At 44.6% G+C, this 16348-nt stretch overlaps 1 protein-coding gene across 1 annotated transcript in view; it reads left to right on the top strand.

Annotated features, from left to right (window-relative positions):
- The window catches only part of LOC110506196 (reticulocalbin-1), a 13547-nt gene extending 1036 nt beyond the window's left edge, over positions 1-12511 (top strand). The window contains exons 2-6 of the mRNA XM_036963810.1: positions 685-878; positions 1971-2149; positions 9479-9539; positions 10238-10437; positions 11222-12511. Of these exons, the coding sequence (XP_036819705.1) occupies positions 685-878; positions 1971-2149; positions 9479-9539; positions 10238-10437; positions 11222-11329 (742 nt within the window). The 3' untranslated portion in view covers positions 11330-12511. The remainder of the gene's footprint in view (positions 1-684; positions 879-1970; positions 2150-9478; positions 9540-10237; positions 10438-11221) is intronic.
- Positions 12512-16348: the final 3837 nt, after the last annotated feature.

Here is a 16348-nt window from a genome sequence, read left to right as displayed (position 1 = left end):
TAATTATGGATAATGCATTACAGAAGCAAGAGGAAGTTTTGTGGTGTTGAGAGAGTTGGATAAAAGTTGAGAACCACGAGCAGAATCTTGTTCGGGGTTTTTAAATGTGTGTGGGAACCCATGGAACGTGTCAACGGCGGTGTGTTATTTCATAGAGAGACCTGTCTAGCTTCCTGTAGTTCTGTTTCATCTTTGCCACTGTTCAAATGACATGTTGGCTCTATGTTACACACGTTGGCTGAAATGGGTGTAGGTTGTGTTGGCCCTTCTCCCTGAGAATTCCCTTTCCTGAATCGCATTGAGTGGGAGGACCCTCTTAACATCACAACGTGGCAACCAAGATAGATATAAATACGTTTACCCTCGTTGGTGGAAAACTAACTTCCTAAATATAACACACTCAATATTATTTAGGCACAAGTTCCTCCCAAAGCAAACATATAACTCAATAGTTTTTTATTCTCTCATCGCCGGCTGACAGTATGTATAAACTGATAGTGTTGTTTTGCTAGAATGACTGCTTACTTATGCCCCTGAAGACATCAACTCATGTCTCGGTTACCTTTTCTAAAGAAAATATATGGTCCATTATATTTAACTGCATCTATGTATGGCTGTGCATTATAATTAAAGGAAATTAACGATATACTATAGTAGTGTTTGTGTGCGCTCTGTGTCCCACAGTAAGATAGTGGACCGGATAGACGGTGATGGAGATGGCTATGTCACCATCACTGAACTGAAGGCCTGGATCAAGCGGGTGCAGAAGCGTTATGTCTACGAGAACGTGGCCAAGGTGTGGACGGATTACGACCTCAACAAAGACAACAAGATCTCGTGGGATGAGTACAAGCAGGCTACCTATGGCTACTATCTGTGTAAGATATGATATGACCTGCTTATGACATGTTCTGTCAGATATGATATGACCTGCTTATGACATGTTCTGTCAGATATGATATGACCTGCTTATGACATGTTCTGTAAGATATGATATGACCTGCTTATGACATGTTCTGTCAGATATGACCTGCTTATGACATGTTCTGTCAGATATGACCTGCTTATGACATGTTCTGTCAGATATGATATGACCTGCTTATGACATGTTCTGTCGGATATGATATGACCTGCTTATGACATGTTCTGTCAGATATGACCTGCTTATGACATGTTATGTAGCTGTTTTGACTGAAGATTCAATCAAATCCTCACCTCTCTCTTCTCTGGTTGTCTGACTCATGGCCCCTCTCCCCTCTCTGGTTGTCTGACTCATGGCCCCTCTCTCCTCTCTGGTTGTCCGACCCATGGCCCCTCTCTCCTCTCTGGTTGTCCGACCCATGGCCCCTCTCTCCTCTCTGGTTGTCCGACCCATGGCCCCTCTCTCCTCTCTGGTTGTCCGACCCATGGCCCCTCTCTCCTCTCTGGTTGTTTGACCCATGGCCCCTCTCTCCTCTCTGGTTGTCCGACCCATGGCCCCTCTCTCCTCTCTGGTTGTCCGACCCATGGCCCCTCTCTCCTCTCTGGTTGTCCGACCCATGGCCCCTCTCTCCTCTCTGGTTGTCCGACCCATGGCCCCTCTCTCCTCTCTGGTTGTCCGACCCATGGCCCCTCTCTCCTCTCTGGTTGTCCGACCCATGGCCCCTCTCTGGTTGTTTGACCCATGGCCCCTCTCTCCTCTCTGGTTGTTTGACCCATGGCCCCTCTCTCCTCTCTGGTTGTCCGACCCATGGCCCCTCTCTCCTCTCTGGTTGTTTGACCCATGGCCCCTCTCTCCTCTCTGGTTGTCCGACCCATGGCCCCTCTCTCCTCTCTGGTTGTCCGACCCATGGCCCCTCTCTCCTCTCTGGTTGTCTGACAGCTAACAATATCACACCTTCCATTCAAATTCATGACCTACCTAGTTATTTAAGCCAGCATGTCTACTTCAGTTGTTTGAACACCAACCACTTGTTTGTCTTTCCTCCAAGCTAACCCAGAGGAGTTTGAAGAGGCCACAGACCAGTTCAGCTTCAAGAAGATGCTGCCCAGGGACGAGAGGAGATTTCAAACAGCTGATCTGGATGGAGATCTGGCAGCTGATAGAGAAGAGTTCACCTCCTTCCTCCACCCAGAGGAGTTTGACCACATGAAGGACATCGTGGTCCTGGTTAGTGTTCCAAATCTGCACTGAAATGTCTAGTGTTGTCCTGGATGACCAGCCTGTTTCTGCTCCCTTAGCAGAAATGAGTTGGCTAATGCAGAAACTCTCACATGGGTTGTGGTAGTGGATCAGTAGATGGAGAAACCCCAAACTCCACAGCAGCCTAGAAAACTGAAAGGAGAACCTCTGAACTTGTTATGGATTAAGTTGAAACGAAACGTAGAAAATCAGGGCTGTATTTGAGAAGCAGCTTTAAACCCTGAGTTATGTGAAAAGTTCACAGCTGTACTGAAAACTCCTCATCGTACTCTATAGACGAGTTGACTGGCTTTCTGAAAATGTTTTGTAGTTCTTGGAACAGATGAGAGTTTCTGTGAAATCTGTTTCTGTCTGATGTCCCACTAGGAGTGCTCTGCATTCAGATCCTGCTCTCTAATGACACTTAACTCAGCCTGGAAATTCTGTGTAGATGTTTTGGAACAGGTCTAGTGGGACAAACCGACCCATGCCACTTAAATATAAAACTGACAGCGCTGAACAGTCGCGTGGCAAACATGGAGAAACTAATGCACTCGGCTTCTGTCTTCATGAAAACTGTAATACCCATTTGACAGAGTTAATTATTGATGGTTCATTTTTCAGAAATGTTTCTGGGTTGCCTCTTGGTCAGTGTTGTCTTCATTGATTTTAGTGATCACACCTTGTGGTTGTAGTCAATAGGGGCAGTCAGACCCAAGCCATGACGTTAGGTCACATCCATGTTGTTATTATTGGGTAATATGACGTGCCTACTCCCTACCATAGTAGGCCCATAACCCGTATACCACTCTAGTGTTGTAGAGGAGATGAACCCCTATACTGCTGGTGTTGTAGATGAGATGAACCCCTATACTACTGGTGTTGTAGAGGAGATGAACCCCTATACTACTGGTGTTGTAGAGGAGATGAACCCCTATACTACTGGTGTTGTAGAGGAGGTGAACCCCTATACTGCTGGTGTTGTAGAGGAGATGAACCCCTATACTACTGGTGTTGTAGAGGAGATGAACCCCTATACTGCTGGTGTTGTAGAGGAGATGAACCCCTATACTACTGGTGTTGTAGAGGAGATGAACCCCTATACTACTGGTGTTGTAGAGGAGATGAACCCCTATACTACTGGTGTTGTAGAGGAGATGAACCCCTATACTGCTGGTGTTGTAGAGGAGATGACCCCCTATACTGCTGGTGTTGTAGAGGAGATGAACCCCTATACTGCTGGTGTTGTAGAGGAGATGAACCCCTATACTACCGGTGTTGTAGAGGAGATTAACCCCTATACTACTGGTGTTGTAGAGGAGATGAACCCCTATACTACTGGTGTTGTAGAGGAGATGAACCCCTATACTACTGGTGTTGTAGAGGAGATGAACCCCTATACTGCTGGTGTTGTAGAGGAGATGAACCCCTATACTACTGGTGTTGTAGAGGAGATGAACCTCTATACTACTCTAGTGGTCTAGAGGAGGTGAACCCCTATACTACTGGTGGTGTAGAGGAGATGAACCCCTATACTGCTGGTGTTGTAGAGGAGATGAACCCCTATACTACTGGTGGTGTAGAGGAGGTGAACCCCTATACTGCTGGTGTTGTAGAGGTAAACCCCTATACTGCTGGTGTTGTAGAGGAGATGAACCCCTATACTACCGGTGTTGTAGAGGAGATGAACCCCTATACTGCTGGTGTTGTAGAGGAGATGAACCCCTATACTACTGGTGTTATAGAGGAGATGAACCCCTATACTACTAGTGTTGTAGAGGAGATGAACCCCTATACTGCTGGTGTTGTAGAGGAGATGAACCCCTATACTGCTGGTGTTGTAGAGGAGATGAACCCCTATACTACTGGTGTTGTAGAGGAGATGAACCCCTATACTGCTGGTGTTGTAGAGGAGATGAACCCCTATACTACTGGTGTTGTAGAGGAGATGAACCCCTATACTGCTGGTGGTCTAGAGGAGATGAACCCCTATACTACTGGTGTTGTAGAAGAGATGAACCCCTATACTGCTGGTGGTGTAGAGGAGATGAACCCCTATACTGCTGGTGTTGTAGAAGAGATGAACCCCTATACTGCTGGTGTTGTAGAGGAGATGAACCCCTATACTACTGGTGTTGTAGAGGAGATGAACCCCTATACTACTGGTGTTGTAGAGGAGATGAACCCCTATACTGCTGGTGTTGTAGAGGAGATGAACCCCTATACTACTGGTGTTGTAGAGGAGATGAACCCCTATACTACTGGTGTTGTAGAGGAGATGAACCCCTATTCTACTGGTGTTGTAGAGGAGATGAACCCCTATACTACTGGTGTTGTAGAGGTAAACCCCTATACTACTGGTGTTGTAGAGGAGATGAACCCCTATACTGCTGGTGTTGTAGAGGAGATGAACCCCTATACTACTGGTGGTGTAGAGGAGATGAACCCCTATACTGCTGGTGTTGTAGAGGAGATGAACCCCTATACTACTGGTGTTGTAGAGGAGATGAACCCCTATACTACTTGTGTTGTAGAGGAGATGAACCCCTATACTACTTGTGTTGTAGAGGAGATGAACCCCTATACTGCTGGTGTTGTAGAGGAGATGAACCCCTATACTACTGGTGTTGTAGAGGAGATGAACCTCTATACTACTGGTGTTGTAGAGGAGATGAACCCCTATACTACTGGTGTTGTAGAGGAGATGAACCCCTATACTGCTGGTGTTGTAGAGGAGATGAACCCCTATACTACTGGTGTTGTAGAGGAGATGAACCCCTATACTACTTGTGTTGTAGAGGAGATGAACCCCTATTCTACTCTAGTGGTGTAGAGGAGATGAACCCCTATACTGCTGGTGTTGTAGAGGAGGTGAACCCCTATACTACTGGTGTTGTAGAGGAGATGAACCCCTATACTACTATAGTGGTGTAGAGGAGATGAACCCCTATACTACTGGTGTTGTAGAGGAGATGAACCCCTATACTACTGGTGTTGTAGAGGAGATGAACCCCTATACTGCTGGTGTTGTAGAGGAGATGAACCCCTATACTACTGGTGGTGTAGAGGAGGTGAACCCCTATACTACTCTAGTGGTGTAGAGGAGATTAACCCCTATACTACTGGTGGTGTAGAGGAGGTGAACCCCTATACTACTCTAGTGGTGTAGAGGAGATTAACCCCTATACTACTGGTGATGTAGAGGAGATGAACCCCTATACTGCTGGTGTTGTAGAGGAGATGAACCCCTATACTACTGGTGTTGTAGAGGAGATGAACCCCTATACTACTGGTGTTGTAGAGGAGATGAACCCCTATACTACTGGTGTTGTAGAGGAGATGAACCCCTATACTACTGGTGTTGTAGAGGAGATGAACCCCTATACTACTGGTGTTGTAGAGGAGATGAACCCCTATACTACTGGTGTTGTAGAGGAGATGAACCCCTATACTACTGGTGTTGTAGAGGAGATGAACCCCTATACTACTAGTGGTGTAGAGGAGATGAACCCCTATACTACTGGTGTTGTAGAGGAGATGAACCCCTATACTACTGGTGTTGTAGAGGAGATGAACCCCTATACTACTGGTGTTGTAGAGGAGATGAACCCCTATACTACTAGTGGTGTAGAGGAGATGAACCCCTATACTACTGGTGTTGTAGAGGAGATGAACCCCTATACTGCTGGTGTTGTAGAGGAGATGAACCCCTATACTACTGGTGTTGTAGAGGAGATGAACCCCTATACTACTGGTGTTGTAGAGGAGATGAACCCCTATTCTACTCTAGTGGTGTAGAGGAGGTGAACCCCTATACTACTGGTGTTGTAGAGGAGATGAACCTCTATACTACTCTAGTGGTCTAGAGGAGGTGAACCCCTATACTACTGGTGTTGTAGAGGAGATTAACCTCTATACTACTCTAGTGGTCTAGAGGAGGTGAACCCCTATACTACTGGTGTTGTAGAGGAGATGAACCCCTATACTACTGGTGTTGTAGAGGAGATGAACCCCTATACTACTCTAGTGGTCTAGAGGAGGTGAACCCCTATACTACTGGTGTTGTAGAGGAGATGAACCTCTATACTACTCTAGTGGTCTAGAGGAGGTGAACCCCTATACTACTGGTGTTGTAGAGGAGATGAACCCCTATACTACTGGTGTTGTAGAGGAGATGAACCCCTATACTACTCTAGTGGTGTAGAGGAGATGAACCCCTATACTACTGGTGTTGTAGAGGAGGTGAACCCCTATACTACTGGTGTTGTAGAGGAGATGAACCCCTATACTACTGGTGTTATAGAGGAGATTAACCTCTATACTACTCTAGTGGTCTAGAGGAGGTGAACCCCTATACTACTGGTGGTCTAGAGGAGATGAACCCCTATACTACTGGTGTTGTAGAGGAGATGAACCCCTATACTACCGGTGTTGTAGAGGTGATATCCTAGATGAGTCCTTCTATGGAGAGGAGATTAACCTCTAAACTACCGGTGTTGTAGAGGTGATATCCTAGATGAGTCCTGCTATGGAGAGGTCTATATTAATTATGTTCTATATTTTTAATAACACATGTTTATTATTAGTCATCCACTTCCCAGGGTAAGTGGTCTTTAATCTTTCAGTAGGCTTCAGCAGGGGCATTTATAACCTGCTTGAAGCATGGTGTATGTGTCTGTGTTGTCACCAGCCTGTGACAGTGTGAAGCTATTTTGGCTGGTAAGGGGGTTGACTGCGTTTTGAGGTAGTGATGGCATTCCTCTCTTCTTACAACTGCTAAAGTTCCAACTTTAAGCCTCGTTCACATTACCCATAAGCGCTCTTGGCTTGCTTGACTTGCTATAAAGTTAGAGAAACAAGTTGAGGAAAGAAAAAGTAACGAAACATAACATGTTTCATCACCTGAAACAATATATTTATCCTGTCTTGAATAAAAAGGTCATATTTTGCAATATCCCAAAATAAATGCAATCTCTGAGGAGAGACAGGGTGTCCTCCATCTTGCCTTACAAAACACTACACTGGTCTGTTCAGTAGAGGGACAATCTCTGAGGAGAGACAGAGTGTCCTCCATCTTGCCTTACAAAACACTACACTGGTCTGTTCAGTAGAGGGACAATCTCTGAGGAGAGACAGGGTGTCCTCCATCTTGCCTTACAAAACACTACACTGGTCTGTTCAGTAGCGGGGCAATCTCTGAGGAGAGACAGGGTGTCCTCCATCTTGCCTTACAAAACACTGCACTGGTCTGTTCAGTAGCGGGACAATCTCTGAGGAGAGACAGAGTGTCCTCCATCTTGCCTTACAAAACACTACACTGGTCTGTTCAGTAGAGGGACAATCTCTGAGGAGAGACAGGATGTCCTCCATCTTGCCTTACAAAACACTACACTGGTCTGTTCAGTAGCGGGACAATCTCTGAGGAGAGACAGGGTGTCCTCCATATTGCCTTACAAAACACTACACTGGTCTGTTCAGTAGCGGGGCAAGACTCCATGAAGATGACGTAGGGCTTAATGAAATACGTCATGATGTAAACGGGGCATTAGGGAGTCCGTCATGACACATCTTCTCTTAACAACTGCTACAACCTTAGAGAGGGAGTCATGCAAATAGAAGTTAAATCCCAAACGAGGGAATACAACACAAGGATTGTGCAATGTTGACAGGATGAGTTGAGTCACTGTAAACATACCTAAGAGACTGTATAGGGATGGCTTACAACTTTAAAAACATCTACACCATACAGGGCATTCACAAAGTATTCAGACCTTTACTCTGTCCACATTTTGTTACGTTACAGCCTTATTCTAAAATGGATTCAATAAAACATTTTCCTCATCAATCTACACACAATACCTCATAATGACAAAGCAAAAATAGTTTTTTAGAACTTTTAGCAAATGTATATTTAAAAAATAAAAACAGGTTCCTAATTTACGTAAGTATTCAGAACCTGATTTGGGAAGGAACATACATGTCTATATAAGGTCCCACAGTTGACCGTGCATGTCAGAGCAAAAACCAAGCCCTGAGGTGGAAGGAATTGTCCGTAGAGCTCAGAGACAGGTTTGTGTCGAGGTACAGATCTGGGGAAGGGTACCAAAAAATGTCAGCAGCATTGAAGATCCCCAAGAACACAATGGCCTCCATCATTCTTAAATGGAAGAAGTTTGGAACCACTAAGACTCTTCCTAGAGCTGGCCTCCCGGCCAAACTGAGCAATCGGGGGAGAAGGACCTTCTGATGAAACCAAGATTGAACTCTTTGGCCTGAATGGCAAGTGTCACGTCTGGAGGAAACCTGGTACCATCCCTACGGTGAAGCTTGGTGGTGGCAGCATCATGCTGTTGGGATGTTTTTCAGCGACAGTGACTGGGAGACTAGCCAGGATTGAAGGCAAGATGAACGGAGCAAAATACAGAGATATTCTTGATGAAAACCTGCTCCAGAGCGTACCTCACTGGGTCGAGGGTTCACCTTCCAACAGGACAACGACCCTAAGCACACAGCCAAGACAACGCAGGAGTGGCTTTGGGACAAGTCTCAATGTTCTTGAGTGGCCCAGCCAGAGCCCGGACTTGAACCTGATCGAACACCTCCTGGAGAGACCTAAAAATAGCTGTGTAGTAACGCTCCCCATCCAACCTGACACAGCTTGAGAGGATCTGCAGAGAAGAATGGGAGAAACTCCCCAAATACAGGTGTGCCAAGCTTGTAGCGTCATACCCAAGAAGACTTGAGGCTGGAATCGCTGCCAAAGGTGCTTCAATAAAGTACTGAGTAAATGGTCTGAATACTTATGTAAATGTAATATTTCTGTTTTACATTTTTTTATTCATTTGCTAAGATTTCTAAATCTGTTTTTGATTTGTCATTATAGGTTATTGCGTGTAGATTGATGATGGGGGGGTAACTATTTTAGTCCATTTTAGAATAAGGCTGTAAAGTAACAAGGTGGAAAAAGTCAAGGGGTCTGAATACTTTCCTAATGCACTGTATATACAATCCATTCTTCCAGATAAACAGCTAGTTAGATATATCTCAAATTACGCAAGTAAAGCAACCATAGATTGTTCTAAAGGTGTGTGTAAAATCTCATCTCTGAAAACAGACATGGTCTCTAATCCAGGAGGTTAGCTGATCATCAGCAGTGGCTGTGTAATCGTTGTGTCACTCAGAGCCTCGTAGCTCGACTCATACTGCCTGGGGCTGTATCTTTTTTGTTATCTTTTATTACTGTCAGTAGTGAGAGTCCCACTGCCGTTGACCTCTGTGTCCCCCTTTTATGACATCATTGCCTGTGTTTGCGTGCAGGAGACTCTGGAGGACATTGATAAGAATGGAGACGGACATGTGGACGAGGATGAGTATATTGGTGAGTTGGGGAGGCGTGACTGGGGTTGACACTGCATCAGGAGACTAACCCTTCATGAACACAGGTTATAGGTCATTTTCACTCACTTCATAATTTTTGTAAAAAAAAATGTCATTCTCTCCTTTTTCAGCGGAATTTCCTTTTTTTTTACACACGAGGACAGGTCTACCCTCATTTTAATGCAAAACTATTTTTAACCAATTTGTGTAATTATTTTCTCCACAAACTATATCATGTTCTCATGGTATATTGGAAGTGTTTACAAGGTTTGGTGTTAGTATCTCCTGGGTCTTCTAGACTAGAGGAAGAGTTCCTAACACAAGATGTGGGCAACCCCGTGAGCTCGGTGACCTGATTAGGAATCAAAGGCCTGTTTGTTGGTTGCTTTGGGAAACTCTGCTCTCCTATTCAAGGATTTCACTGTTCCTTTTAGGTTGTGTTTTTACAGGAATATCCACTTAGAAACTGCTTAGAAACATCACATAGCTTGCTTGTATACCGTTAGTAGAGTTTTGATTACAGGTCCTTATAGTAAATGGCTTATACAGGAAATGCAGATGAACAAACAATGATTTACAACATTTTTACTAATGGTTAACAAACTATTTAGTTACGGTTTATAAGCATACTTTCAAACAAAGGGTTCGCTTTTGACCTTCTTTGAGTATGTCATCCCATATCTTCCTGTGTCATTGCAGCGGACATGTTTTCCCATGAGGAGGGAGGTCCAGAACCAGACTGGGTCAGAACAGAGCGAGACCAGTTCTCTGACTTCCGGGACCTGAACAAGGACGGAAAGATGGACGTGGCGGAGATTCGCCACTGGATCCTGCCCCAGGACTACGATCACGCCATGGCAGAGGCCCGACACCTGGTCTACGAGTCAGACCAGGACAAGGTACTGATCCTGTAACCTAGTCTACGAGTCAGACCAGGACAAGGTAGTGATCCTATAACCTAGTCTACGAGTCAGACCAGGACAAGGTACTGATCCTATAACCTAGTCCACGAGTCAGACCAGGACATGGTACTGATCCTATAACCTAGTCTACGAGTCAGACCAGGACAAGGTACTGATCCTATAACCTAGTCTACGAGTCAGACCAGGACATGGTACTGATCCTATAACCTAGTCTACGAGTCAGACCAGGACAAGGTACTGATCCTATAACCTAGTCTACGAGTCAGACCAGGACACGGTACTGATCCTATAACCTAGTCTACGAGTCAGACCAGGACAAGGTACTGATCCTGTAACCTAGTCTACGAGTCAGACCAGGACAAGGTACTGATCCTATAACCTAGTCTACGAGTCAGACCAGGACAAGGTACTGATCCTATAACCTAGTCTACGAATCAGACCAGGATAAGGTACTGATCCTGTAACCTAGTCTACGAGTCAGACCAGGACAAGGTACTGATCCTATAACCTAGTCTATGAGTCAGACCAGGACAAGGTACTGATCCTATAACCTAGTCTACGAGTCAGACCAATATGACAAACGATTGTTTGAGTTTTCATTCCTCTTTACCAATTCTCTGGCTGGTAATATTATGTAGGACACTTTTTTTTATAATGTCTTAGCTGTCAAAATGGAGGGATTGAATTTCAAGTGTTAGTTCTTTAGTAGTAGGAGATCTTATCGACTCTATGTAAACCTGACTGGGTTCTCTCTTCTCAGGACACAATGCTGACCAAGGAGGAGATCCTGGAGAACTGGAACATGTTTGTAGGAAGTCAGGCCACCAACTATGGAGAAGACCTGACCAAGAACCATGATGAACTCTGAGCATAGTTTATTGTTGTGTTTGTGGCAGGGCGGTCGGACCTCAACTGAGCATCGTCAACCTCGACCACAAACTTGTCTGGTCCTCAGCCTTATCCTGCTAAATGTCATCAGTTGAACACAAACATAGTTCCAACACTGCAGTAACCCCCCCGAGGGGAGGGGCCAAAGAATAGTCTGTTCCTACCACTGACGGTCCAGGTCCTCCTGAGCGGCTGGACCAGGTTTGGTCCTGTTTCTGACATTTAGGAACAGTGATTGACCACACCCAACCTCCTTGTGACTGCCATTGACGTTGCTTATCAGCCAGAGTCCCATCTGGCTTAGCAGCCTTTTACATCTCTATACACAGATCATCACATCACCATCTTTGACCGTTTGATCATTTCCCTTATATTGTCTTTTCTTTAAACCTGACGTGATTTTAGCAGAGATGAGAACATAGGGTTGATCGTCAGGACTATTGGATTTGATTGTGGTTCCAATGTGAAAACAAAGCACAACCTAGAATACTCTAATTCTATTTATTTAGTCATTTAACTTGAGGAGGTGAAGAAGCCTGGGAGGTATAAGAGTTAGACAGAGGTCAATGGATGTTTATAGCGTTTATGAAGGCTGCCTACTTGTTGACCTTGTCAGATATCACTACACACGTTGTTTTTATACAGTGGACACAGATGTTGTTTTTGTTTTGCTGGCCAGTAAAGACTATTTCATAAATCAGATATTTTGTGAAGTGCTCTTGGATTTGCGAGCTTCCTGTTGTTTTAGGATCTCTTACTAACACCCATCTTAATGATATGCATCTTTTCCCAATACAGTCTGTGAAAACATTAATTTTAATCACTTTTGCTTCGTTCGCTTGTTTGTTTTACACACTTAAGGCCTGTGTAAAAATGTAATATGAGTTTCATGCAAAACAACCAGGCTATTGTCATGATGAAAATGTAAGTTTAGCCTTTTCATTGTTATGGGAGTTTTGGAGTGATGTAAAATGACTTGAAACGCAGGCGAAGAGGGGTTCCAGAGTACTGTCCTCCATTACCTCAAAGCTGCTTCTCATATTGACACTATTGTTCATGTCGTAACATAGGACTTCCTGTTACATCACTTCCTCTTGTACCATGCCAAATGTACTCCCTTGTGTATATTAATGTTTTAGAAAAAGAAACCCATTTTCCCATTCTTGTCTAGTTTGTGTCTCTATGACGACCCACATCTTTTTTTATATGTACTTTTTTTTCTCTGTATGAGAAGTTAAGCCAAGGTTTTTATCTGTATGAGAAGTTAAGCCAAGGTTTCTCTCTGTATGAGAAGTTAAGCCAAGGTTTCTCTCTGTATGAGAAGTTAAGCCAAGGTTTCTCTCTGTATGAGAAGTTAAGCCAAGGTTTTTCTCTGTATGAGAAGTTAAGCCAAGGTTTTTCTCTGTATGAGAAGTTAAGCCAAGGTTTCTCTCTGTATGAGAAGTTAAGCCAAGGTTTTTCTCTGTATGAGAAGTTAAGCCAAGGTTTTTCTCTGTATGAGAAGTTAAGCCAAGGTTTCTCTCTGTATGAGAAGTTAAGCCAAGGTTTCTCTCTGTATGAGAAGTTAAGCCAAGGTTTTTCTCTGTATGAGAAGTTAAGCCAAGGTTTTTCTCTGTATGAGAAGTTAAGCCAAGGTTTTTCTCTGTATGAGAAGTTAAGCCAAGGTTTCTCTCTGTATGAGAAGTTAAGCCAAGGTTTTTCTCTGTATGAGAAGTTAAGCCAAGGTTTTTCTCTCTGTATGAGAAGTTAAGCCAAGGTTTTTCTCTGTATGAGAAGTTAAGCCAAGGTTTTTCTCTGTATGAGAAGTTAAGCCAAGGTTTCTCTCTGTATGAGAAGTTAAGCCAAGGTTTTTCTCTGTATGAGAAGTTAAGCCAAGGTTTTTCTCTGTATGAGAAGTTAAGCCAAGGTTTTTCTCTGTATGAGAAGTTAAGCCAAGGTTTCTCTCTGTATGAGAAGTTAAGCCAAGGTTTTTCTCAAATCAAATGTATTTATAAAGCCCTTCTTACATCAGCTCATGTCACAAAGTGCTGTACAGAAACCCAGCCTAAAACCCCAAACAGCAAGCAATGCAGGTGTAGAAGCCCAGTGGCTAGGAAAAACTCACTAGAAAGGCCAGAACCTAGGAATAAACCTAGAGGAACCAGGCTATGAGGGGTGGCCAGTCCTCTTCTGGCTGTGCCGGGTGGAGATTATAACAGAACATGGTCAAGATGTTCAAATGTTCATAAATGACCAGCAGGGTCAAATAATAATAATCACAGTGGTTGTAGAGGGTGCAACAGGTCAGCACCTCAGGAGTAAATGTCAGTTGGCTTTTCATAGCCGATCATTGATAGTATCTCTACCACTCCTGCTATCTCTAGAGAGTTGAAAACAGCAGGTCTGGGACAGGTAGCATGTCCGGTGAACAGGTCAGGGTTCCATAGCCGCAGGCAGAACAGTTGAAACTGGAGCAGCAGCACGGCCAGGTGAACTGGGAACAGAAAGGAGTCATCATGCCAGGTAGTCGTGAGGCATGGTCCTAGGGCTCAGGTGCTCTGAGAGAGAGAGAGAATGAAAGAGAGAATTAGAGAGAGCATACTTAAATTCACACAGGACACCGGACAGGAGAAATACTCCAGATATAACAGACTGACCCTAGCCCCCCGACACAAACTACTGCAGCATAAATACTGGAGGCTGAGACAGGAGGGGTCAGGAAACACTGTGGCCCCATCCGAGGACACCCCCGGACTGGGCAAAACAGGCAAGATATAACCCCACCCACTTTGCCAAAGCACAGCCCCCACACCACTAGAGGGATATCTTCCACCACCAACTTACCATCCTGAGACAAGGCCGAGTATAGCCCATAAAGATCTCCGCCACGGCACAACCCAAGGTGGGGCGCCAACCCAGACCAGAAGATCTGCTCTTACAAGTTGTTCCATATAGGTCTCTGCTATGCTCAGTTGTAGGATTGGTACCTCTTGTTTGAGTTTAGGGCCTGGGAAAGGGTGCAGTCATGAACACGGTCTGGCAGAGAGCTGGAGAGATTGGGTATCATTTGAAGCAGGACAAACACACAGAAACAAACTCCAATTTAAACACCTTTCACATCCCACACACAAAATAGGCTTTAAGTTTTTTCTCTGTCTGTCTGCCTGTCTGTCTGTCTGTGTCTGTATCTATCTGTGTCTGTCTGTCTGTGTCTCTGTCTATCTGTGTCTGTCTCTCTGTCTCTGTATCTATCTCTTTCTGTCTGTGTCTGTCTCTCTCTCTCTTCATCTCTGGTGTATAAACACCACTAACAGTTACCCTCACTCTCACGCTATTTTCTTTCTCTCCTCTTGTTCTTAGTCTTGCTCTCACGCTTTCTATTTCTCTCTGACACAGGCGAGCACTCAGCACAGCTGTGGATCAGAGCTTAACAAGTCATTCTATTGTCTTGGATGACTCAAACAGTCTGTCATTTCCCACCATTACAGCTACTGGAGGCCTGTTAAGACCCCTATCCTGTAGCTACAGGTGTACCTGTTAAATATCAATCCTTGTGTGTGAGACCGACCAGCTTTCTGGCTGCTACTGCTTGGCTACAGGCCAAACTGTCCACAGGGCCACTGACTTGCTAATTGATTTTCCACTACAGGTTGCTGAAGTGTGTGTGTGTGTGTGTGTGTGTTTATATTCACACTAGCACTAGTGTGCTTGCCAGTTCGTTGGCATGCCTCCACTAATGTTTGTACATCTGTCTATTTGACTGAGTGAGTGTTAAAACACGAGGCATACCGGTATTCTGTTGACACTGTCACTGACTAATTGAAACACACACACACTGTTAGCAGGGATCGGGTGAATCTGACTACAGTCGCTCCTGGCTGTTCCAGTGGAACTCTCCAATGTAACTGAGAAAGCCACCCAGCATGGTCTGTCCCCTCTGTCCTCTCATGTGGAATATACGGGTGGAGACGTGTGTATGTTCGCATGACAAGTGGAGTGGGACCAATGTGATGAAGCTCATTAGGAACTAGAGATGGCTGTGTACTGTGTGTGTTAGGCTGTCATTCTGTTTTAATAGAGGGCCATGTTGCAGATTCTATGGAACGCCATGGAATAAGAGGTCATCTTGTATGCTAGCATTTCTCACCAGGCACTCTGGGATGGGGATAAGGCACCGAATGTCTTTGAGGTGGTTTAATATTGTGGAAGCTAGGTATCTTAAGGTGGCGGTTTAGTTTCATGTTGTGGAAGCTAGGTGGAAGCTAGGTGTCTCGAGGTGGCGGTTTAGTTTCATATTGTGGAAGTTAGGTGGAAGCTAGGTGTCTCGAGGTGGCGGTTTAGTTTCATATTGTGGAAGTTAGGTGGAAGCTAGGTGTCTCGAGGTGGCGGTTTAGTTTCATATTGTGGTAGCTAGGTGATGGTTTAGTTTCATATTGTGGAAGCTAGGTATCTTACGGTGGTGGTTTAGTTTAATTTTGTGGAAGCTAGGTGTCTCGAGATGGCGGTTTAGTTTCATATCGTGGAAGCGAGGTGGTGGCTTAGTTTCATATTGTGGAAGCTAGGTGTCTTGAGGTGGTGGCTTAGTTTCATATTGTGGAAGCTAGGTGGAATCCTGGTGTCTCGAGGTGGCGGTTTAGTTTCATATTGTGGAAGCTAAGTGTCTCGAGGTGGTGGCTTAGTTTAATATTGTGGTAGCTAGGTGTCTCGAGGTGGTGGTTTAGTTTCATATTGTGGAAGCTAGCTGTCTCGGTGGTGGCTTAGTTTAATATTGTGGTAGCTAGGTGACACCGTTAGTTTAATATTGTGGTAGCTAGGTGACACCGTTAATTTGATATTGTGGTAGCTAGGTGACACCGTTAGTTTAATATTGTGGTAGCTAGGTGATGCCGTTAGTTTAATATTGTGGTAGCTAGGTGACACGGTTAGTTTAATATTGGGGTAGCTAGGTGACACGGTTAGTTTAATATTGTGGTAGCTAGGTGACACGGTTAGTTTAATATTGTGGTAGCTAGGTGACACC

Source organism: Oncorhynchus mykiss, chromosome 26 (assembly GCF_013265735.2).
Source record: "Oncorhynchus mykiss isolate Arlee chromosome 26, USDA_OmykA_1.1, whole genome shotgun sequence".
Taxonomy (NCBI): Eukaryota; Metazoa; Chordata; class Actinopteri; order Salmoniformes; family Salmonidae; genus Oncorhynchus; species Oncorhynchus mykiss.
Note: the sequence above shows the minus strand (reverse complement) of the source record. Positions and strands in the feature narration are given on the sequence as shown.